This window comes from Cryptomeria japonica, chromosome 10 (genome assembly GCF_030272615.1).
Source record: "Cryptomeria japonica chromosome 10, Sugi_1.0, whole genome shotgun sequence".
Taxonomy (NCBI): Eukaryota; Viridiplantae; Streptophyta; class Pinopsida; order Cupressales; family Cupressaceae; genus Cryptomeria; species Cryptomeria japonica.
This window is the reverse complement of record NC_081414.1, coordinates 649,715-672,373: the sequence shown is the minus strand read 5'-3', so window position 1 is coordinate 672,373 and position 22,659 is coordinate 649,715. Positions and strand designations below refer to the sequence as shown.

General features: G+C 40.9%; 1 protein-coding gene across 2 annotated transcripts in view; it reads right to left on the bottom strand.

Annotated features, from left to right (window-relative positions):
* The window catches only part of LOC131069424 (uncharacterized), a 116,691-nt gene that overhangs the window by 49,533 nt on the left and 44,499 nt on the right, over positions 1 to 22,659 (bottom strand). For both annotated transcript variants that reach the window (XR_009112130.2, XM_058004843.2), the window contains exon 2: positions 5,830 to 6,138. Coding sequence is in view for 1 of the 2 variants with exons in the window: in XM_058004843.2 (XP_057860826.2) it covers positions 5,830 to 6,138 (309 nt within the window). In the remaining variant the exon portion in view is untranslated. The remainder of the gene's footprint in view (positions 1 to 5,829; positions 6,139 to 22,659) is intronic.

The following is a 22,659-nucleotide window of genomic DNA, read 5'->3' as shown; positions in this document are numbered from 1 at the left end:
CAAGGTTCACATTCCCAATTGTCATAGGGAAGAATGATGTATACTTCAAAAACTTTGTGCAGGCCGAGGAATCCTTTGATGAATTAGCAACATGTTGCTTGCAAGAGCATCTCCCCAAGAAAAACTTCGACCCGGCTGGGCTAGGAAAGAAGGCTTAAGGCAGGCATTACAGGGGTAAGGCATCCATAGAGGACTACTGGGCTAACTGCCTAGATGACTTTGAGGTCCACCAGCGAGAATACTCAAGGTTAAATGTTCAACAAATGAGAGATTGAGTACCACCAAGTCCCGGATCAGGTAGTTGATTATAGCGATTGCCTCCAGACCCAAGATTATGAGGTAGTCAAAGGCCTCCCACCAGCCATTACCTGGGCCCAAGACCCGATTACAAACTTAGAGTTCATCATGGAAGGTCCTAGGAGATATACAGAAAACTGGCTATCCCAGCAAATAGAAAGACTAACTCATGAAGGGACTCAATTCACCTATAACATGATGGGCAATCTTGATTCCCATTCTTTAGAGGACGAAGGAGCATCAAGTAAACCAAGGGAAGAAGAGGTTGAAAAGCCTAAGAAGAAAAGAAAAGGCAAAGGCCAGCAGGGGAACTCGAACATCAAAGAAGACCAAGAGGAACCCTAATCAATCACCCGAGGCCCATGTGCAAGAAAAGATCCCAATAAGAAGGCTCAAGGCTGCCACTTCGTCTAAGGACCCCAACTCCAATGATGATGTAGTCAAGCTTGATCGTCTGCCTAGCCCACCTTCATAGAATGATCCAATTGCACCAGAGGCAAATGAACCACAAAAAACAAATGATCCGCAAAAGCAAAGTGAGCAAGAAATAGAGACACGGATCATTAGTTTGGAGAGACCTGGAAATCAGGTCGAAGATGGAGAAGTTGTGCCACATGAGGAGATTGACAGACAAGAGCCCATGCAGGGGAGCAAACATGAGGCGCAACAAGAAGAAGGTGATCCTAGAAATAACACCATAGTTGAGGGAGGAAAGGAGGAAGACAGAACCAAAGAACCCAATAGAACTGGAGATCAACCACCATTAGAAGCTACACATCAGTTATTTAGTGAGGTGGGAGAAAACTCAACTATGAGTAAAGGACCAGATACAGCACCTAAACCACCTTCTACATCTGGTCAACCACGGATAGGTAGCGAGTCCACTGATCCATCTAGAGGACAAGGTGGGGAGCTGGTGGTTACATTAGGACAAACCATCCCTCACGATTGGTTGATAGCCCAGGCACAGCAAAAAGCAGTTGTCAAGCCGCCAATTAACCTAGAGGACATATTCTCGCGGATACGAGAATCACAGGCCAAAGCAAAGAAGAAGCCAACAACCTACTCTAGGATCACCAAGGACGAACAAAGGAATCAGACGATTCATATTGCTGCTCCGCCCAAGAACAAGCCAATAGAACAGGTCGCATTGGCTGATTATAGCATCATATCTATCCCACTAGGGAAGGCGACCAAGGAACAGGAGAGAGAAGAGTTCAAGGAATCTGTTCAGTACACGCTAAGGCAACTGGATGAGATGACTGTTGAACAGGAGGCATATCGAGCTCATACCCAGCAAGCTAAGGGATACATATATCACTTATTAACGCCATTACAGAATGTTGTTGAGTCCCACATTCCCCCATTGGTGTTGGCACAAAAAACTACGACTGAGTTTGAAGGAGTGTGAGACATAGCCAAGGAGCATTAAGACAAGAAGGAAGAGAATTATCAAAGATGAATTCAACGTAGCAATCAATATACAGTCGACTCGCCTAAAGATGGTGCAGGTAGAGAGAGAGTATGCCAAAATCCAGGAGACAATTAGCATAGCTCTACCCCTCATGAGGGCTCTCTTCTAGACTCACGTTCGGATTCTCGCGCTGCAGACAATCCTAGATCCCCATAATATCAGCATCTTTAAGGAATGGTATTGGATTGTCAACATGAAGGACATGGCGGACACTATCAGAAAAATTCAGGAGTGCGAGGGAAGCCTTGTCTAGCATTGAGAGTATCGGTGCAAATATCCTCAGTGCATTGGTCACTAGCTAGAAAGATGACATGGAAGGTGACGATATAGTGTCACGATGGAATGATAGGTTGAGGACCAATAAAACTACATACTCCGCGGAGGACATTGAATTCATCAGCAGGCTGCACACAGATATACTGCATTTTGAAGCTCGTCAATCAAACTGGCGCGAGTGGCTGAGGGTAGTGGACATCCATCTAGAGGGCATTCGGTCCAAAGTGTGTAATCCTCCCATTCCTCCTAATAAGGAATTGTTCCCGGTTTGCATGAAGTTTCAGGAATATGTCCGAACAGAGTGCGCAGTAAATCAAGACATCTAGAAAGATTACTTGCAAGGTGAAGTTGATTTTTTGGTAAAGAATCTACCTTGGGAAAAGAAAAAGTGCTTTCTTAGAGTTAGTCATTTCTTTCCCACTACCCAAGTTCATTGCAAATTTTGACCTACATGCAAATGCACTTTTTGGGGAGCAACTTTATTTTGGGTAGTTATTAGTTAGTTGGTAGTTGGTAAGGAGATATTTGTTCCTTATTAATAGGTATGTGTTGATGTGTTTTTTACGCACATGCGAACACAGAATAGAATACCATAAGTATCTTATCCTCTATTGAACAAAATCTCTCAGATGTTGAAGATTAGCTTAAGGATCACTCGAGAAAACTCCAAGGTTCATGAATGTAGGGTCACTACGTGTGGATAAGCTCATTGGTTTAATTTGATTATGCTGGAATCACAAGGGGACTTACATTTGAATGCCCGAATGCTTGATTTGTTGGAACTTGATCATCTGATATTTCAATATGGCGATGCTTTGTTTCCTAAACTAACCTGAGTTTTAAAAAAAAATGACAAAAGATAAAGGGTTGAGAGAGTTTATACTAAAGCCTAGAGTGTAAGAAGATGAATGAGTGACTAGATGGAATCCTACTAAGCGAGGTCTCAACATCAAACTAAACAATTTGACACAAGCTCAGTGCAATCTTCTAAGGACCTATCAAGATGTTTGAATCAATACCATCAGACATTGATCACCATTAAAGTTAATGCATAAGCAATGAGTGTAGAACAATTCGAAGTTAAGCTCATATCATTCCATTTGACCACACAAGGCGCACTTACAAGCAGCAAGAGGCTAGTGGTATGGATTAGGCAAATTCCCCATGAATACATTCAACTAATTCCTCCACTCAATCTAATTACATGAAAGCAAATTGAGAAGCAAAGACCATGCGAGTTGTTGAAGTAACGAATCAAATTCACCATAACTTCAATGAAATCAATTGTTCTATACAACAAGGTTTGGCAACAATCTTTGCCTTCTCCTAATCCAACTTCTATTATAATTACTATTCTTCTATTATTCTATTATATTCACTATTAGCTAACTATTAACTATTAACCCCCTATTAACTATTAACCTTTACAAATGAGTGACTCTGAGCTTTTATAAGGAGCTCAATACAATTCAATGGCTTAGATCAATTTAAAATCAATGGCCGAGATTTTACAATGAAAACCCTAATTAGGGTTTGTTACAACAAACTTAGTTCGTCCAATGAAATAATTACAACACTTTAGCATGACCAATAGATTACGAGGGTAGGTGCCTCGGAGTTTGTGCCATCACTCGTGAGTCAAGTGTCAATTGGTTGACGGTTGTGTACCTCTCAGCAACCATTGAGTTCTTTAAATATGTTGTGTACTGCAAAGGAAGGGGATACGAAATAGTGGGGTGAATTGTAATCCTTGGCCGACCATCTCTGGTCTTCTTCTCTGTAATAATTGCATGTGCAAATAAAGATATATTTTACTTTTGTGTCTAATACGCATTGTAATATACATTATTATTTCTTGTATTTAATTTATCAGTTGTAGCAATAAACAACCTACATGAAAAAAAAAAGTATAGAAGGGTAAATGATTCTTGAGTTTCTTGTTCTCTATCTCTAACATTTCCTTCTTCTCGTCAACTTTGTTTAACCGTGCTTCAATGGCCTTGGTGGAATCGTTCAACTCCTGAAACTCTCATTGTTTTTTGGATGGTCCGGGATCGGTTGTTGTAACCTGATAGTCCATGGGAGTGATCTCATCTCTAGGCTTGTCAACTGCTGGGACAGCCACTTGCAAAGTACGGGATCTTGAATTGTCTCTAGTAATTTTAGAGAATTTCTTTGCCTTCTTCTTTTCTTTAGCATTACCAATCCGAGCTAAGAAGTCTTCTATATCTTCAATGGGCTGCATCTCTCCAACTTTCTTATTTTCCATACTGTCCATCAACCAATCAGGAATTGTAGAAAATTCCATTCCATCCTTGAGTTGATGATTGTCATCAATTCCTCCTAAGGCAGAAATTATCTCAACTCAACTCAGTCATGTCCAGATTCAACTCAGCTCAACTCAGTCATGTCCAGATTCGTTGAATATGCAACCAAAGAGAGGGATGGGGGAAGGAATCTTCTAGAGGACAGTTTGCTTGATGACTAGGCAAAATCCTATTGGACCTCATTCCTCGAGCTTTGTAATATGGATAAGATTCCATTTTTGCAGGAAAACCTAATTAGGGTTGTGTTGGCATGATCTTGGCCCATGATTATAAATGAATCCTAGCCATTCATTTCATTTGAGACTATATAAACCCCTTCTCCTCTCATTTGTAAAACGAGAGATCTTGAGAATTGTCACATTGATGCTGCCAAAATTTAATTGAATCATTGAACTTGGGTGACTTTTATGAAATCTTGGAGTATTGTGTCGTTCTTTAATCCTCAATTTAGTTTAGAATTTTGCTTTAGGTATTTTTAGTTGAACTAAGAAATTGTTGAATGGATCTATACGAAATTTGTCTGTCCATACCCCTAGCTATTTGCTGATTGTAAATTTGCCTTATGTGGTCAAATAAAATTTGATCTAAGCTTAACTTCAATTTATACTTGCTCATTGATGTCCATCAAATGAATGGTGTTAGTGTTGTGGGTATAAATTTGAATATCAATTGATTACCTTAGACGATTGCACTAAACTTTGTAGAGTTGTTCTTTGCATGACAAAACTAAGACTAGTAGAATTCCATCGAGTCATTCACTCTCTCTTGCATTATAGGATTAGAATAGAATTCTTAAACCCTTTTCTTTTGCATTTTATTTCAAAATCTTTGTTAGAGATAGGATCAAGCGCGCATCTTATCATAAGTCATTTCAAAAAAAAAACATGGCAAAATACTTCTATTCATGAAGATTTGATGTCTCGTTAGAACAATTGTGTAAGTCCCTTTGTGCAGACAGCAAAATCACATCATACATACACTGAGTCTATTCGCACCACAAGAGTCAAGACCTAGCTAAAAGGAATCTTGGAGTCGTCTCACTTGATCACATAGCTTAGCATCCGAGAGGTCTTTTTTCAAGAGAGAATAGAATACTAGGTATTTTAATCTGTGTTAGAGGTGTCTAAAAAACACACCAACGGTTACTTTATGATTTTTCTTCTTTTTTATCATTTTGTCCTTCCTTACTTTTAACCATTGTGCAGACTACATGGGTTTAATTTACAGCATAAACATCAGTCAATCTCCCAACACTATTTTCCTCTGGTCTAGTATTTCTACAAGGCTGTTTTACTCGGTTATGAGAAAAAAATTGGGAATTTTTTAATGAAAAAAGCACTGTAGCTTATATGTTCAAATTTATGGCCTGCTTGTTTACAAAACTCCAAATGAAAATGTAATCTCAAAGAGCACAAATCATAAAAGTAATTCTCATCACTAGGGTGGCAGACGTACCTTTCAATAACAGCTCTTCCAAGAGGAGTACAGCTCGAGGACACCTCCTCTGAACTCCCAGACTCCCTTTGTCGTCGCTTGCTGTAAACCCTAGCATTTCTGCGATTAATATCCTCATGGCTGTCCAGATGCTGAAAATTATATAAAGCTGGTAAAATCAACTCTGGCGTAATCAGGTTCTCCTTGCCATTGGTGTCAACACTCAAGGGTTTTCTGTTTTCATCGCGACTTCCTTCTCCTTCACCAAGCAGATCCTCAATGTCCTTTGACTGGTTTTCAGGTTCAGTAGATTTGATAGTTTTCCCATTGCTGTTTAAAGTAAAAAAAGAAGCAATTTTTCGAAAGTATTAGCCACAACGATTTGATATGATTTATAGTATAAGTTGACCAGCAAATCAAGTGACCCATATGCCAAAAATCGCATACCTAGTACCTATCCTAATGAATTTAACAAAGTAAAAAAAAAGTAATAACAAAACAAAAAACAATGGCTGCTCAAGGCTTTAATGAGCCACTTAATTAATACTAATAGACAAGCATTGTCAATCTGTAGTATAGGATTGGAAGTCACGTTAACTAATAGCAAGTAACAATCAAATCCACATAAGCCAATAAAAAATTTTACTAAAAAAACATATACAGGATCAGTAAGCCACCATCTATCAATGATAATGTAAAAGGCTCAATAAATATTTCTCAGGATGCAATTTGCATAACAATCTGAATAATAAAAAACTTGCTGACCTGCAAAACACTTGCAATGAGATAGTAATGCAGAAGCATGAATAAGTTTTCTATGTAACTGTATTAATCATCAAAGCAAATATCTTTCTCAGGAAAATCGTGGCAAACCAAAAGAGAAAGATATTTTCAATTTCTCAGGATAATATAATGAAAATATAGGGAAAATAGCAGAAATCTTAAAAATGCAGAAAATTTACCAAAGCAAAAGAAATAACTGATTTTTTTAATATTTAAAAGCATCAGAATTTTAAGGAAAGTGAGATAGAGGAAGTAAAGCACAGTTATACCAATGATTTTGAAATATCGATCTTCTCATTAAGTCTGAAATTGTTGTTTATAGTGCACACTATATAGTATATTATTATATAATTCCACTTCAAAGTTTGAACCCTCAAAATCAATCACAAACTATAAAAAACCTTCTGCAAATGTCAAGCAAAAAACTGAGTAACTACAAAGAAAAAAAACTAGACAAATCTATGAAGGCTAACTACTGTGAACTACAATTCACTAAGGGGCTACAATTCCCAATGATGAAGCTCCAATATTATGCTTCTTTGTCAATTCAACTGCTCTTATCAAATATATCAACCTTCTTCCATATCAAAGTCTACCTCATCAATTGAGTATTTTTCATCAACAAGCCATTCCAAGTCCTGATCAATCTCAGTAAAGGTCAATTGGTTGATCATCCTGGACACTCCTTATATAATTGGTTCAGAAGAATCAGTTTGAAACCTTATACAAAATATGAATAATAATTGCTAACTTGAAAGAAAACAATAATTACAATCTACAAAAAACAAATGCAGATTTTCATTACCTGATATTTTTCATCTAAAGGTGAAAGTTGTAATGGACAAAATGTCAAAAACCAAATAATTCGTCTACTTTTGAGTCAAACAATTATGTTTTTTGCAATTTATGTGTTGAAACAGACTTCAAACAATACTCACAAGCAGATGAACTACATGCAAAGCTCAAAATGCACATCGTCATCCATCTTAATTTCTTATACCATCTATGCCAAAAAAAAATCACCATCCAACTAAAAAAATAATAATAATCAACACTCTATAATTATCAAAAAATTCAACCTTAAAAAAAACAATCTCTAAAATTCCCCAGTACCTGGTTTCAAAGTATTTCTCCCTTCTACAACACAAAGAGTGGCGAAAAATCCCTTTCCTTGTTGGTATGTTGGCAATTCTACCATGGCTACTTGTGTCGATCCTATAATTCAAGAAAAAATCTCTCGATGCATTGGAACAGGACACCATTCACCTCTTCAACTTGACTATAGGACTCACTATAAAGCAATGCTGGATTGAGGAAATATCCACAACACGGGGCACAATGCATTTGTCGATCCCATCTTGCATAAATGACCTACCATATCAATATCTACTACTCATCGCATGGTCTACCCTTGCCCTAATAGCCTCTTTTGCCCTATCTATGGCCTCATAAAAGTAGCCCATTGCGGACTATTTTCTAGACTCTAAAAATATCAATATCTCCTCTACCTCTGTCCAGAAATTGACAGCAAACATATGTTCCACCAAATCTTGGCCTTCAATATGATCAACAAAGCCAAACTATGACCACTCATTTCAAAGAAACATTTGATTCAAATTCATCTTTTAGTCACTAGGAGTCAACATTGCCAAGGAAGTGTGTAAGAACCTCGTGTGTTTTCACACGTCGCCCCATTTCAAATGGGGAACCCCACTTTTTTTTGTTTTATTGCTTAGGGGTTTTAGTTTAGCTGCTTTAGCTTGGCAGTAGTTGGAGACATTAACCTTTTCTTGTGATAGGGTTTGTTTTGCCAATCTGGGTGAGGCAAAATCTTGAGTCAAATGGGTGAGGTCAAGTTAAGAAATCATTGTTTCAGGTCCAAAATCCTTGATTAGTATCAAGATTGAGAGTTGGGAGTAAATTGAAGGAAAAGTTGCAAATATTGTCAAAATTGCAAAATCTTGCTAAAGTTGTCAATGTTGTCAAAAAAAGTTGTCAAAGTTGCTAAAGTTGTCAACATGCATGACGTTCTGAGGGATGAATATATGAGCTAGAAGTGATAAACTTGATTGCAATTCCGTTCACAACACCTAACGTCCTGAATTACAAGTCCACATTGTATAGGAACTAGGTGGGGAAGTGGTGTCAAAATTTGACTAAATGAAGAGTCAACTCCCTTATACCACAGACAAACTTGTGCATACCCTATGGCGGGTAAGTTGTGAATGGTGTAAGTGTTGAACCAAAGGGGCTAAATCTAGCACAAAAGGTCTTCATGCCACTCTAGTTATGCACACTACCCTCCCATATGCGCTCCATCTTGCATTTGTACATAACAAACGTCAATTCCGATAACGTAATATTAGATTCCATTCAAAATTTGTCTAAGTCTAGATTCAAGGGGGACCTCAGGTTGTATTTTGTGTAAGACTCCCCCTTATGTGCACTGAACTTAGTTGTGCTAGCTTATCCTTCATATGTGTTCAACAATATTTTGTGCAATCAAGTCCTTAAAATGCACTCTACAACCTCAGCTTTCTGCAAGGCAGCATGTGAATCCTGCCTCATTTTGTGCGAGACAACACCTCAAATAAACTCTAGGTTTGCCACATGAATTATTGAAGAGGGAACATTACAACATTCTCATGCTCAAGGTCTTGTCTTGTATGAGGGTTCTTTAAACCCAAAAACTGCATTTACAATGGCACCCACCATGGACTACCAATATGGAGACCTTGCAATATAGAATGAAATGCTAAAGTAGTACCAAAAATTGGAAATGGCACGTTTAGCCCACTAATGCACAATCTTCTTCCACCCCATACTCTCCAAAGTTGGTTGTGCACCAATTGTAGTATGTGGTGCACAAAAACTAATTTTCCCCCACCTATGTTATGTCTTTGTGATCTAAAACCATAGAAATGTGTTAATCTAATTAAGTTTGTTATAGTCATGCTACCTTTTTAAGTGATCAACTCTAGCTTTCTTTGCCTTCTTGTTTCAAAGTACTTCCATAGCTTGCTTTGCTTGGTAGGTGACACAAGAAAGACATTGATAAAAGCCTTTTAAATCATTGCCTGGATGCTTTGCTAAATGCCAATTGAAATGGGAAATCCCTCTTTGTATGCCTTAAAGCAGAATTTGCTATTCCCTTCATGTGTACCCTCAATCGATGTGCAATATGCCCATGCAAAGTCGTTGTCACACAACATGGTGATCATATCTAAATAAAAACTTATGTTTAACTTTTCTAGAATGGGAGCTTGGATTCAAAACCCCAAGGCAAACAAGAAAAAAAGGAAAGAAGTCAGGGAGACCGCTCCAAGGAGAAAGGTAAATCCACAAGTATAGACAAATGTAAGTATATTTTCATAGATGATAGTGCGGTGGGGAGTGTAGTAGAAAGGTTAAGGAATATGGGCTTTTTCATAAAATGGGTTGGGGGTTGTTTGACATATACGGGTAAACGATTAAATGCAGAAAGTAAATGCACAGAACATAATGGAAATATATTAAAGAACCAGTCTTTGTATTAATTCAACAGTCCATGTACATCAAGTGCTTATAACATCACACCCAGATACGACTATCTGGATGCCACTTCGAAGGAAAGGTATGCAATATGTAATACCCGAAGGGGTGCGACCAACCGTCGCGTCCAACTACCCTTCAAGAAGACTAACTGACTGTCGTAAACCACAATTACCGACAACAACATAACATAATACGACAACATAACATAATGATTACTCCCGACAACATCATCCCCCCCAAGAAAAGAAGTCATCTCCGGATGACCTAATACAAGATAGAGATCAGGTTCATACACTAAACAAAATCAAGGTATAGAAGAAGAAGGGGGCATCCCTGAAGCAACGCAGATCGTACACTTGTTGTGTTCTCGCCTGAAAACCCTTTGCTACCATTTGATGCTCAAGTGCGGATTTCACCATTATTGCTTCCGCAAGGAGTTCTCTTTTTTTTTCCTTGACATCACAGTCCTCCTGTGCCTAAACCAAACTTGTCTGCAAAACACACTTTTCAATCTCAGCCTCCACCAACTGCTACTCAAATGATATTGTCTCCCTAGCCAATTTGTCCTCGATAGCCACCCGCACTGCCCCTCTCGGCATCCAACTCTTGGGTACGCTGAGCTAAGTCTCACGCTACTACTGCCTGTTGACGTGTTTGAAATCGCATTGCTGCAAACTCCATACGGCCAACGCAGAATAGAATAAACTTGCTGAGTATCCTATTCTCTCTTAAGATAAGGAAATCCGTAGTGCTATTTTCTATGTTTGATCAAAGGGGACAACCTCAAGGTTTCGTTTGTCAGGTCTTGACTACAAGATTGCTCAGTGGTTTGATGTGTTTTTGCTGGAAACACAAGGGGGTCTTACGGTGAGACAGGCAATTGCTGGATGAGTTCCCCAAAACTTTAATGATCTTGCTTATCAAGTGGTTTAAGTCGGGTTGATACTGTCTTCAATAGGACTGCAGATTTTCTCGGTAAAAAAAGGGAAAGGGGAGGTAAGGATAGAGAGAGAGAGATACATAAAATATAAATTTTAACTAAGATAACAGATACAGTAAACAGACGGACACCTCCAAATAACTAGACTAAGCATCACCACCTATTTAAGCACAATACTTGCATCAATCGAGTGCGATCTTCAAAGGAAAATAGGATTTTCATGCTATCAAATACAACATTAGAACTTTTACATTCATTCAGTGAGCATTCAATAACCAAACTAAGCATGTGAAAGATTCAGATTAACCATGCAGAAGGAAAGGCAATCAGCCATTCCCTAATGGTGTCAACTGCAAGGATTCTATCGGATGTTTATTTGGAAATGCTATATAAAGGAAAGAAACATAACTGAAAAATTTCTAAATTAATGAAGAAGGAGACCATGCACTCACAAGGAAACTTGGAAACAGTCTTAACTTTGCATTAAAACATGCAAATTTCGCCAGAGCTTTTGCAACAATCCAAGAACTTCTTACAAAATGAGGGAAAACCAGTCCCTTAAATAGGCTTCAAAAATGAATGAATGGCCGAGATCTAATCTAAACAAGTGGCCCAGATTCATCCATAAAACATGGCTGCCCATACCCATAAATGGAAGGCAAATATCAACAACCACTCCAAAGGGAGTAATAACTACCCAAAAAAGTAATTAGAACATATCCAAAAATAATCCAAAATGGTGCATACATAAAGTTTTACATTTTAGTTGACTTGGAAGTCAAACATGACCTTTTGGTCCAAAAGTGCACTTTTCAAGATTTAAAAGGAAAAAAGCACTTTCTAGGAAATCACTTTCTCTTTTCCAGCTCTAGATTCTTCGGTGATGAACTCGACTTCGTCGTGCAAATATTCTCCCCAGATATCCCGATCAGATGCACGTTCTACCCGAATGTAGTCCTGAAATCTCAAGCATAACTTGAATAATTCGGTTGTTGGCGGCATAAGCGGATTAAACATTTTGTAATTGATACCTTGTAGGAGGCCATCTAAATTCTCCAGTTCCTCTTTCCAGTATGACTTCTGATTTTCAAAATATGATATGTCTACTTGAAGCTCAGAAGCAAAATCTAGATCCCCTATGGAGTACGTGATTTTGGGAATGAGTCGGTCCTCCCACTGCGGCTGTACCTCACTATCCTCCATACTGTTCTTCCAACCAGGAACCATGGACTTGAGGATCCTCTCACCAAAGTCCTTCACACTTGATAAAGTGTCATCGCACTTATCATGCATTTTATTGATACTATCCCTCATGTCGTCCTTCATGCTGAGGGTCCAATACCAGTCTTTGAAGGTACTGATACTATAAGGATTTAGAATAGCATCAACAGCAGGAATCTGAGAACAGGTCCAGAATAAAGCCCGAACAAGGGGCAAAGTCTTTGCCATCGCCTCATGAATATTATAGCATTCTTCCTTTAGTTTACACATTTTGATAACAATAGCTTCCCTATGGAGGGCCATTTCGCGCAGATCCTTGACGATTCGCTCCCCTCTCTCTTTAATGCTCTGCATCCATTCCTTAACAGCCTTTGCAGCATCCCGTACTCCTTCAAATTCTGTTGTGGTTTTCTGTGCTAATGATGTTGGGGGAATATGGGATTCGGAAGCATTGTGTAAAGGTCTCGGGAGTTGATTAATGTATCCCTCGGCCTGCTCAGCACGAGCCCGATACATGTCCTTTTCAGCTGTTATCTCTTCAAGTTGCCTGAGTATGTTCTACATTGAATCCTTGATTTCCTCTTTTTCTTGCTCCTTAGTGGCTCGCCCAATGGGGACAGTCGTGATGCTATAATTTGCCAATGTAATCTGATCTGCTGGCTTGTCTACTGACGGGGTGGCAATGTGAAGAGTGTGGTTCCTTTGATCGTCTTTAGTCATTCTAGAATATGCCTTGGGCTTTTTCTTCCCCTTAGCTTTAGCTTGGTCCATGCGTGAGAAAATGTCCTCCAAATCAATAGGTGGTTTGGTGGCGGCCTTGCGCTGGGCTCTGGCAATTAACCATTCTTGAGGTACTGTCTGGGCTGATGATATGGTTAAGTTTGCATTCTGTTCTTTCATGTTTTCAGCCGACTCTTCGCAAATTCGCAGTTGTTCTGCTACCGGAGGGGTGGAGAAGGTGCCAAGTTCCTTGCTTGCAGCCGAATTTTCTCCCACTTCACTAAATAATTGTCTGGTGCCTTCGTGTGATGGTTGCTCTTCAGTCCTTTCGAGCTCGCGGGTCTCCTCTATCCTTTGCTCTCCTTCAACGGTAGAGTCGTCTTTGGTTGTATTGTGGAGCAGCAATTCATGGCGGCTCTGTTGCGTGGGTTCATGCATTTCGATCCCTTGAATGGATGGAATCTCTCCTTCCTCAACTTGATTACCCGGCTCGGCTGATTCAATGGCTCTTAGCTCAACTTCTAGCATGTCAGGTGCGGGAGGATCATCAGCTCCAAACGCATCAATGTCACTCTGGGAAGGCGGAGCGGGTATATAATCTAATTCTACTACATCGTTGGACGAACTGGGGTCCTTTGACGATGAAGTGACCTCTGGTCTCCTTATAGAAATCTTTTCCCTTCTTGTTCTCTTGGACTTCCGAGTCCCTCTGCAAGCCTTAGCCTTCTTTCTCTTCTCAGGTTTCTCAATTTCTTCTCTAGGTGCACTGGAAGTTCCCTCATCTTCGGAAGACTGAGAATCGAGGCTACCCATTAGGTGATAGGTGAACTGGACTCCTTTGTGAATTAGTCGCTCAATCTGCTGATGCAACCATTGGTTTGTATATCTTGCTGGGGCTGCCATGACTGCCTCAAAAACAGTGATAGGGTCTTGTGAACAATCAACGCCTGGCAAAAGATGCCTTACTGCCTCAAATTCTCGGACTTGCAGACAATCCCCTGAATCTATGAGTTGATCTGGGACCCGGCAGTATTCAAAGAGTCGCATTTGTTGCACACTCAGCCTAGAATATTCACACCTTCGGACCTCATAGTCATCAAAGCAATTTTTCCAATAATCTTCAACTGATTCCTTTGCTCTGTACCGCTTGCCATAGGCTCTCTTTGCCAGATTATCGTGATCAAAGCATTTCCTTGGAAAGTGCTCTTCTAGGCCATAGGAAGCCAGCTCTGCGAAGGATTCCTCTGCTAGGGTGGGGGTCTTCAAATGGACATCCCGGTTGACTATCATCATGGGGAACGCAAATCCAACTTGCTTGTTGTCTCTGAGTAAGATGTCGACCGGACATGATTGCCTTGCGACCTCCATAAGAAATATCTTGTCGGTTGGGTACCGTGGAAGTCGGAGAGGGGCACCATCAAAGCCCGCTATTCGGATATAGGAGAACCTTGGGAACTAGATGAACCAGGCTCCGTATCTCTGTACTAGAATAGTAGCTTGCTCCGAGAGCCTTATGTGTAATCCTCCCTGCATTAGCCTGACCAGGCGCATTGTGAAGGCGTCATTGACGCGCTCATACTGGCCAATTGCATAAGTCGGGCTGTTCTTTTCTCTCTAAGCTATATCCTGATAGTGAAGTTGTAGGTAACAATCATATACCTTTACCTGACCAGGCCCATTCCCGATTTCTCCTTTCATTATTAAACCTAGCAGTGGCTGGTTCTTGGCGAACGTGTAGACCAAATAAGAGGTCATAGTGAAGTACTTTTTGCTCTCGAGTTCAATTAGCTGAGTGTGGATGTTGTCGCTTATAATATGGGCCCAATCAAACTTAGACTTCCCAACAAAGACTTGCTCTGTGAAATAAAACATCCACTCTTCAAAGTAGTTGGATTTAGGAAGTCCCTTAACCCTGCTGAGCAATGTGACCATGTCCCCATGCTCATTGTGAAAGTCACTTCTTGGGGTCTTTTTCCCAATTCTGAAACTTGGAGGCCTTCTCTCCTTGTACCACTCTTCGTTGATCAGTGTTCTGCATCTAGCCGGATTCATATCATACGCCACCTGTGCTTCGTCTATAGTCGTGGCCGTGGGATTGTTTGGGAAGGGAATGTCGAATGCGTCGCCAATGGCCTCAAGAGTGAAGTTGGCAAGGATCATGTTCTCGAGGAGCACCAATCTGGAACCTGGTTGATAATGTCGGGCAGCCTCTACTACTAACTCATAGTTTTGTACTGCTGGAGGAAATCCCGCCGCTTGGGCGATGCCGCTTTCCACCATCTGTCTAGGCTTGCCATATGCGTTAAGGGAGAAGACCCGATTCTTGAAGTCTTGGATATCAATATGGCCTAGGTCGGTATCACCGACATTGTACCAGACGCTTTGAACTTTTGACTCCCTCAATCCCCCTCTTTGATACTGGTACTTCATCCTTTCGACTTCGTGTGAGATATCTGATTTGGATGCTCGCGATGTCTCGGCTGTAGCAGGCGTCTTTGATGATTCCACCGCCGATTTAGACATTTATCTTGCACAGTCAGACGCGGATTACGAGGCAATATAAAATAAGTAAGGCGAGTCAGATAGAGAATATGCCAGCATTCAAGGATTACTTCAAAAATTAGATTGGAAACATAGTGATATTGCTAGCTAAAAGCTTGATTGAGCAAAACGTTTATTCATGAAGCTTTTGATCGAAGAAGAAGAAAGATTTTGAAGGCTGCGGCCTTCCACACAGGGTTCCAATCGTTGCCGACACGAATGATCTTGGGATTATCTACGTCACCGAGATTTGTCTCCTTCAATTTTACCTCTTGATACCTGATGGATTCTTCCTTCGGGAACTGGTGTGCGGTGGTGTCACTCACACTGGCGTCTCCCTTCCAATATTCTCTGTATTCCAGCAGGTACACCTCCTTTGTTACTTGCTCTGGTTCCTCTACTTCGAGCCTATAGCTTTGGAACATTTTGTAATCCTCCATCTGCCAGTGGAAGAGGCCATTCATTGAGTCCTCGTCATCCCTTAGTCGCCGGTGAATTTCGGCAACTTTTGCCTATTGGCCATTGATGCGGGTCGTGTCCCCAGAGGTGGTTGTGTCTCTTGTGCACCCGCGCCACTCCCTCCCACGCCGGTGGTGTTTCCTGTTTGAATGAATGGGGGTACGGTGTTTTGTACCCAAGAGGGGGTCCTGTCTGTCGTGTGCCTATGCCTTCTATGCACCTACGGTCGTACGGTTGCCCTCTCCCACGTTCTCACCCTCGTCCTCTATTCGCTGCCTTCGGTGGTCCTCTGTGCGCGGCGTAAGGGATAAGTTCCTGAACAGATCCTAGGTCTCTTTGACCAAATTTTTTCATAGCCTAGTTTCCTCCAAAAACTCTTCGTGGCTGCTCACCCTACGGTGTTCTAGCGACGCATAGAAATCTCTTTCGGCTTCTGAACCCCCGTGACACCTCCTTGGTTCCCATCGGCCAACCCTTCGGCAAGTTGCCTCAGCCTCCGTCTACGTTCTACTTGCTGTTCCAGAATCAAGGCCCTCCGTGCGGCCTCCCACTCCTCACTTTGTGCCTTCTTACTTCTATCCTTGCTTAATAAGTTGGGCATTAATTCCCATACATCTCCATAAATAGTAACAACACATAAAAATAGAACACTTCTTTATTAATTCATCCCGTCGGATACAATTTGTGTCAATAGTACGACACCATTATTATAATATAGAATGTTCTTTATTCCTCCTGGAGGTTCAAGGTTCAATTTCCCCTTGGCCTCGTGCCATCACGCTCCGCTTCACAGCAACAACTGTTTTCTTCGTACTATTGGAAGACTTGTTGGCGTCGCTCCTCACAGGCAATCTCCTCAAGGCGAGTTCGTTGTGCCAGTGATGCCTGTGCAAGCAACCGGAGGAGGTGGTTCATCAACCGATTTGCTGCGGGGCTAACTTCCAGTGCGGTCCACACGGCACTTGTTGGGACATCAGCCTCTGTGGCCTCTCTTCGGACGTAGGTCTCGATGGCCACCTGAAGAAAGATTGAGAATTCCCTCGTTGCAGTGTCTTCTCCATCGTAGAGCTCCGTTTGCGCGTGGTCGGCCTCTAGGTTAATCTCACCAATGGGTAGGCCCATCGTGTTCGTACGCCACCCGCTCCTTCCTTTCCTGAGTATGTCTAGGCAACGACGACAGATGTTTGCTACATACGAGTAAACAATTAAATGCAGAAAGTAAAAGCACAAAACATAATGGAAACATATTAAAGAACCAGTCTCTGTATTAATTCAACAGTCCATGTACATCAAGTGCTTATAACATCACATCCAGATATGACTATCATGATGCCACTTCGAAGGAAAGGTATGCAATATGTAATACCCGAAGGGGTGCGACCAACCGTCGCATCCAACTGTCCTTCGGGAAGACTAACTGATTGTCGTAACCCACAATTACCGACGACAACATAACATAATGATTATTCCCGACAACAGGGGTTGGCCGGTAGTGGAAAAAATGAGAATTTGGTCCCACTGCAACTGAAGTCGCAATGTTAGGTTAAATTCACTACCCAATGGTTTCTTCCTGGTGGAATGTCTATCAAAAGACATCAAGAGGAAAATAATGAACCAAGGACCAAATGTTATGGATGGAACGGACTTCTACATTAAGGACTAGATCCCAAATTTCAACCCCTAGAGACAAGAAATTGGTGTTGTCTCAGTCTGGATTCGGCTCTACAATTTACCATCTGAATACTCAAAAGCGTAATCCCTAAAGGTTATGGGTGACATGTTAGGGTAACTTATCATGGCAAATGAAAATCTAAAGGACAAGAAGTTTGAGACTTATGCAAGAATTTGCATAAGAATGTTGCCTTACCCTCTGCTCCCCAATGCATTGAAGACCCATACAAACAAAGGTGTTTGGAGGCAATAGATTGAAAGGGACGATGGAATAATTATATGTGACAAGAGCAAGACAAAGGGTCACGCGACAAAAGAATGCAAGATTACACCCCCCAAATAGAAGAAGAAACAATAGTAAATGGATGTTTGGACCACACATAGGATAGGAAAACAAGAACAGGGACAGAAGATGCTCTCCCAGAAGGAGGTCAGGTGCTTGGGACATAACCCAATATGGATGAGATGTCAGCTTTACAAAAAGACCCTGCGATGGGAAGTTAGTCTCTAAATAAAAATTTTGCAGCAGATGAGGGCAAAGTGAGTGAAGAACAAGCCAAGGAGGCGTAGACAATTCACATTGGGTAGGTCTATGATCAAGGGGATCGCGAAGAGGGAGAGGAATAAGAGGATGGCAAAATTCCTAATCAGCAAGCAAAGGAAGTAGTGAAGCAAGGGGTAGGACTTGATCAGATCCAAAAAATAGGGTGGGATGAGAATAAAAAGAAGGAATTGGCTAACCTATTACAAAGGGGCTTCAATTTACCTGATATCAATGAGGAAGCCCAAGGGGATTTGCAAGGAGTTAAGAATCGAAAGAGGAAACTGAATATGAAGAGAATGTGGGAGATCTAATGGAAGAAAGAACAATTGAGCAAACTCAGTCCAAGATTAAGAAGCCAAATCTTAAGGAGAAAGACCAAAGAGGGAGATGGTCGAACAAGAAAAAGTTGGAAACTGTGGGCAATGCCAAAGGACAAAAGAAATTGAGAAACGAGGAGATTTTTATTCCCGAGGAGCAATGAGCTTCATTACTTGGAATGTTAGGGGGATTGTGTTGGAATCGTTTGCCGTTGTGCCAAAAGCTCGTACTATCAACGCTAGAGAACGGAATCGTTTGCCGTTGTGCCAAAAGCTCGTACTATCAACGCTAGATACAAATGCCAAATTCAAGGAGACACACAGGGGAAGTTAAGCCATGTCACAAGTCCCCAAGGAGGTGTCGACCACCAAGTCAACAATTACCCCCTTAGCACCGACTGACCCTTCAACACCCATTGAAGGGAGACTCAAACCCGTGACCCAAGGCTTTGATACCAATTGTTGCAATCGTTTGTTGTTGTGCCAAAAGCTTGAACTATCAACGCCCAATACAAACGACAAATTTAACTAGACCCACCGCATGCGGTTAAGCCATGTCACGAGTCCACAAGGAGGTACTAACCACCAAGTCAATAGGTTAACGCCACTAACAAATGGCGTATAGTCAAGCACCAAATTGACCAAACAAAACCAAATATTATTTTAATACAAGAGACTAAGTGGAGTCTAGAAGAAAGTGGAGACTCTGGGATGTTGCGTTTGTTGGGTCAGTTAGTGCCTCGAGTGGAATCAGCACCCTATGAAACCCTTGTAAATTCAAGGGGGTGATGTTGGAGGGGAGTCAACAATGGCATCTTCTCAAGATGCACTAGATGCTAGAGAATATAAGTTTCTATATCATCAATGTTTACAGACCAATCTCGACAGCTAGTAAAAGAGAGGTATGGCAGCAATTGTCGGACAAGATTCAAAGTTTGAAAGGGGCAAGAGTTGTGGTTGTTGGGGATCTCAATGCCACCTTAAACAACACAAAGAAATGGGGTGGACTGGTGCGGGTCAATTCAGTTCAAATGGATTTCCGACAATTTGTTGAGATGAATCAACTCAAGGATGTGATAACGAAGAATGCAACCTTTCTTAATTTTGAATCAGACTGTAGGTTTAAACAGCAGTATACACAATTTGTTCTTTACACAGAGATCACACTTGATTATACTGTATATTTATTTAATGATTTTAATTTACTGGACGCAGAAATTGTTTTACGTATATGCACAATATATATTCCACGGATGACGCTCCACTAATGCCCCCGATTGAAGGAATTAATTACCTGTCCAAGGCAAGTGAATGGACATGACTCCAATCGGGGTAACACATCTGAATCAAGGGGTGTGATTTAACCACCAGCCCAATAGTTAACCAACCTTAATCATCTGTTAGGAATAATAGATACTAACTAAGGATTTAGCAAATAAGAGATCAATAGAAATAATACAGCAATGCGCAATAAAAAATAAATAACGTGCTTGTAATAATTTGACACAACAGACAGGTGGAAAGAGAACTCCTGCTGCTATAATCATTAACAACCTTTACCTGGATCGATAAAAGGAAGGCTTTACTTTTATAGCTGAAAGGCTAAAAAGATTTATACTGTCTGGAGAATGGGATAAATTAAATGTGATACCGAAGGCATCAATTCTCCCTTCAACCACGTCTGATCACTTCCCAGTTCAGTTGAGTTTACTCCTCGATAACGTCCCAATCAAATGTCCCTTCAAATTTGAAAATGTGGCTCAAAGACCCTAGCCTGAGGGATTGTATTGCTACATGGTCGAATGAGGTCAGGATTAACAATGGCTACAAACTAATCATTTTAACAAAAAAGTTGTATTATGTGAAGAATAATTTAAAGGAATGGAATAGGGAGTGTTTCAAGAACATTTTTGCAAAGAAACTTAGAATCGAAGTTGAGCTGAAGGAATTAAATGAAAAAATGATCAAGGATGGCATGAGTGCAGATAACTATCTTCAGGAGAAGGGCTTGAAGAAGGAACTCATGGAAATCCTAACCAGGGAAGAGATCTTTTGGAGGTAGAAGTCTAGGGAAGTCAAGTTACAAGATGGTGATGGGAACACCAAATACTTTCACAAATCGGCTACAGTCAACAGAAGCAAAAATAGAACTTTTGGAATTTAGAAGGAGAATGGTGGGCTGGCGGTCACTAATGGGAATCTCAACAAGGAAGCAATTGCTTTCTTTGAATCTCTCTTGAATAAGGAGGAAATCAACAAGGGAGAGAAAGAGAAGATCCTGAGCCACATTGCCAATATCATCAAGCTTGAGCAAAATGCTCTATGCTCAAATCGATCAGAAGTGAAGAAGGCTACCTTCCAACTCAATACAAATAAAGCCTCGGGTCCTGATGGCTTCTCAGTTGGATTCTTCCATGAGTTCTAGGGCATCATTGGACAAGATGTTGTTAATGCAGTTGAGGAGCCACGGAAGAAAATGACAATGTTGGGTGCCCTAAATCACAAATTCCCTGCATTAATTCCAAATAAGAAAGATGCTCAAACCATGTCAAATTTCAAACCCATTGCATTGTACAGGACAACATTCAAAATAACAACTAAACTAATGACAAATAGACTGAAGCAGCTTTACAAGATATTATTTCACCAAAGCAGAGTGGCTTTTCTTCTGGGAGATCCACTATTGAGGGCATTATTACAACCCATGAGGCCATCCACACAGCTTGGAAATCCAAAATTGCAAGTATGATAGTCAAGTTAGATATTTTAAAGGCACACAACATGGTTGACAGGAGCTTCCTGTTGGAGGTGATGTGGAGATTCATATCTGTTGAAAATTGGATTTGTTGGGTTTAGTGTTGTATTTCTACACCGAAATTCTCAATCCTTGTGAATGGCACCCCACAAGGCTACTTCACTTCTAAGAGAGGTCTTAAGCAAGGAGACCCCTTGTCCCCCTTTCTCTTCATCATAATGGTAGAGCCTCTAACAAGAAATATAAGACAACTAAGGATCGGTGGGCTTTGGTTTGGCATCGAAGTGGCTACTAGGATCCCGACTATCACTCACCAACAATTTGCAAACGGGAACCAAGAACAATGAGGACACTACTTGACTATTACTATGTGGCCTCTGGGCAAAGGATCAACTCGAAAAAATCAGAAGTCTTTTTCCTAAACACCTAGCCAAGTCTTCAAAGGGATATCAGGAAAATTTTGGAGCTCAAATCGGCTAACTTCCCTAGGAAATTCTTAGGCATGCCTCTTTTGGGTAGAGTAAACAAAAATAGATTTAGGAATCTTCAATCAATAGCCACAAACTACGACTTGAGTCCTGAAAGGGTAAGTGGCTCACATCAACTAGGAGACTCATTACGCTAAATGTGATCTTATCCGCTATTCCAATTTACTCCATGTCTTGCATGAGTATTCCAAAAGCGGTGGAAGACCTACTAACACAAATTATGAGGAGATTCTTCTAGAGTGGTACTAGTGAGCAAATATAATGTTCCCTGACCATACGGTAGTGTACTGGCAGAGGCGTACGGTGTGAAGCAGAGGGAGTTGTCATACGATGAAGAGGTTATACGGTGGTGTGAGGATGGAATGGTCATACGATGAAGAGGTCGTACGGTGTTGTGGGATGGAGTGGTCGTACGGTGAAAAGGTCATACGGTGGTGTGAGGAATGAGCGGTCGAACGGTGAAACCGTACGGTGGACTTCTACGTGTGGTAGGAGGGAGGGGTTTTCCGTCTGGTACGGTGGTTCAATGGACTACCTTCGGGTTCAAGGGTTGATCTTTTGGGCGTATATCAAGTATTTTGAACTTTGAGTAATAGGAATCCTTTAACATGCATGTATACTAGAAATGAAGCTAGAAGTAAAATTTGATTCAACAATGATAAGGTTCAGATTTGCCAGATTCGGAACAAGTACACAGAGCAGAATAGGGTGAGGGATGAATCCCACCGAAGCTGCAGATACCAAGTAGGGAGGGTCTTTCACCTCCGAAATGGCAGATAACATAACTCCAACAAGAATTCACACAACAGAGAAAAAAACCAAAATCGCATACCAACACAAATGACAAAATCGGCCATAAATATGGGCTCCGGGAAATT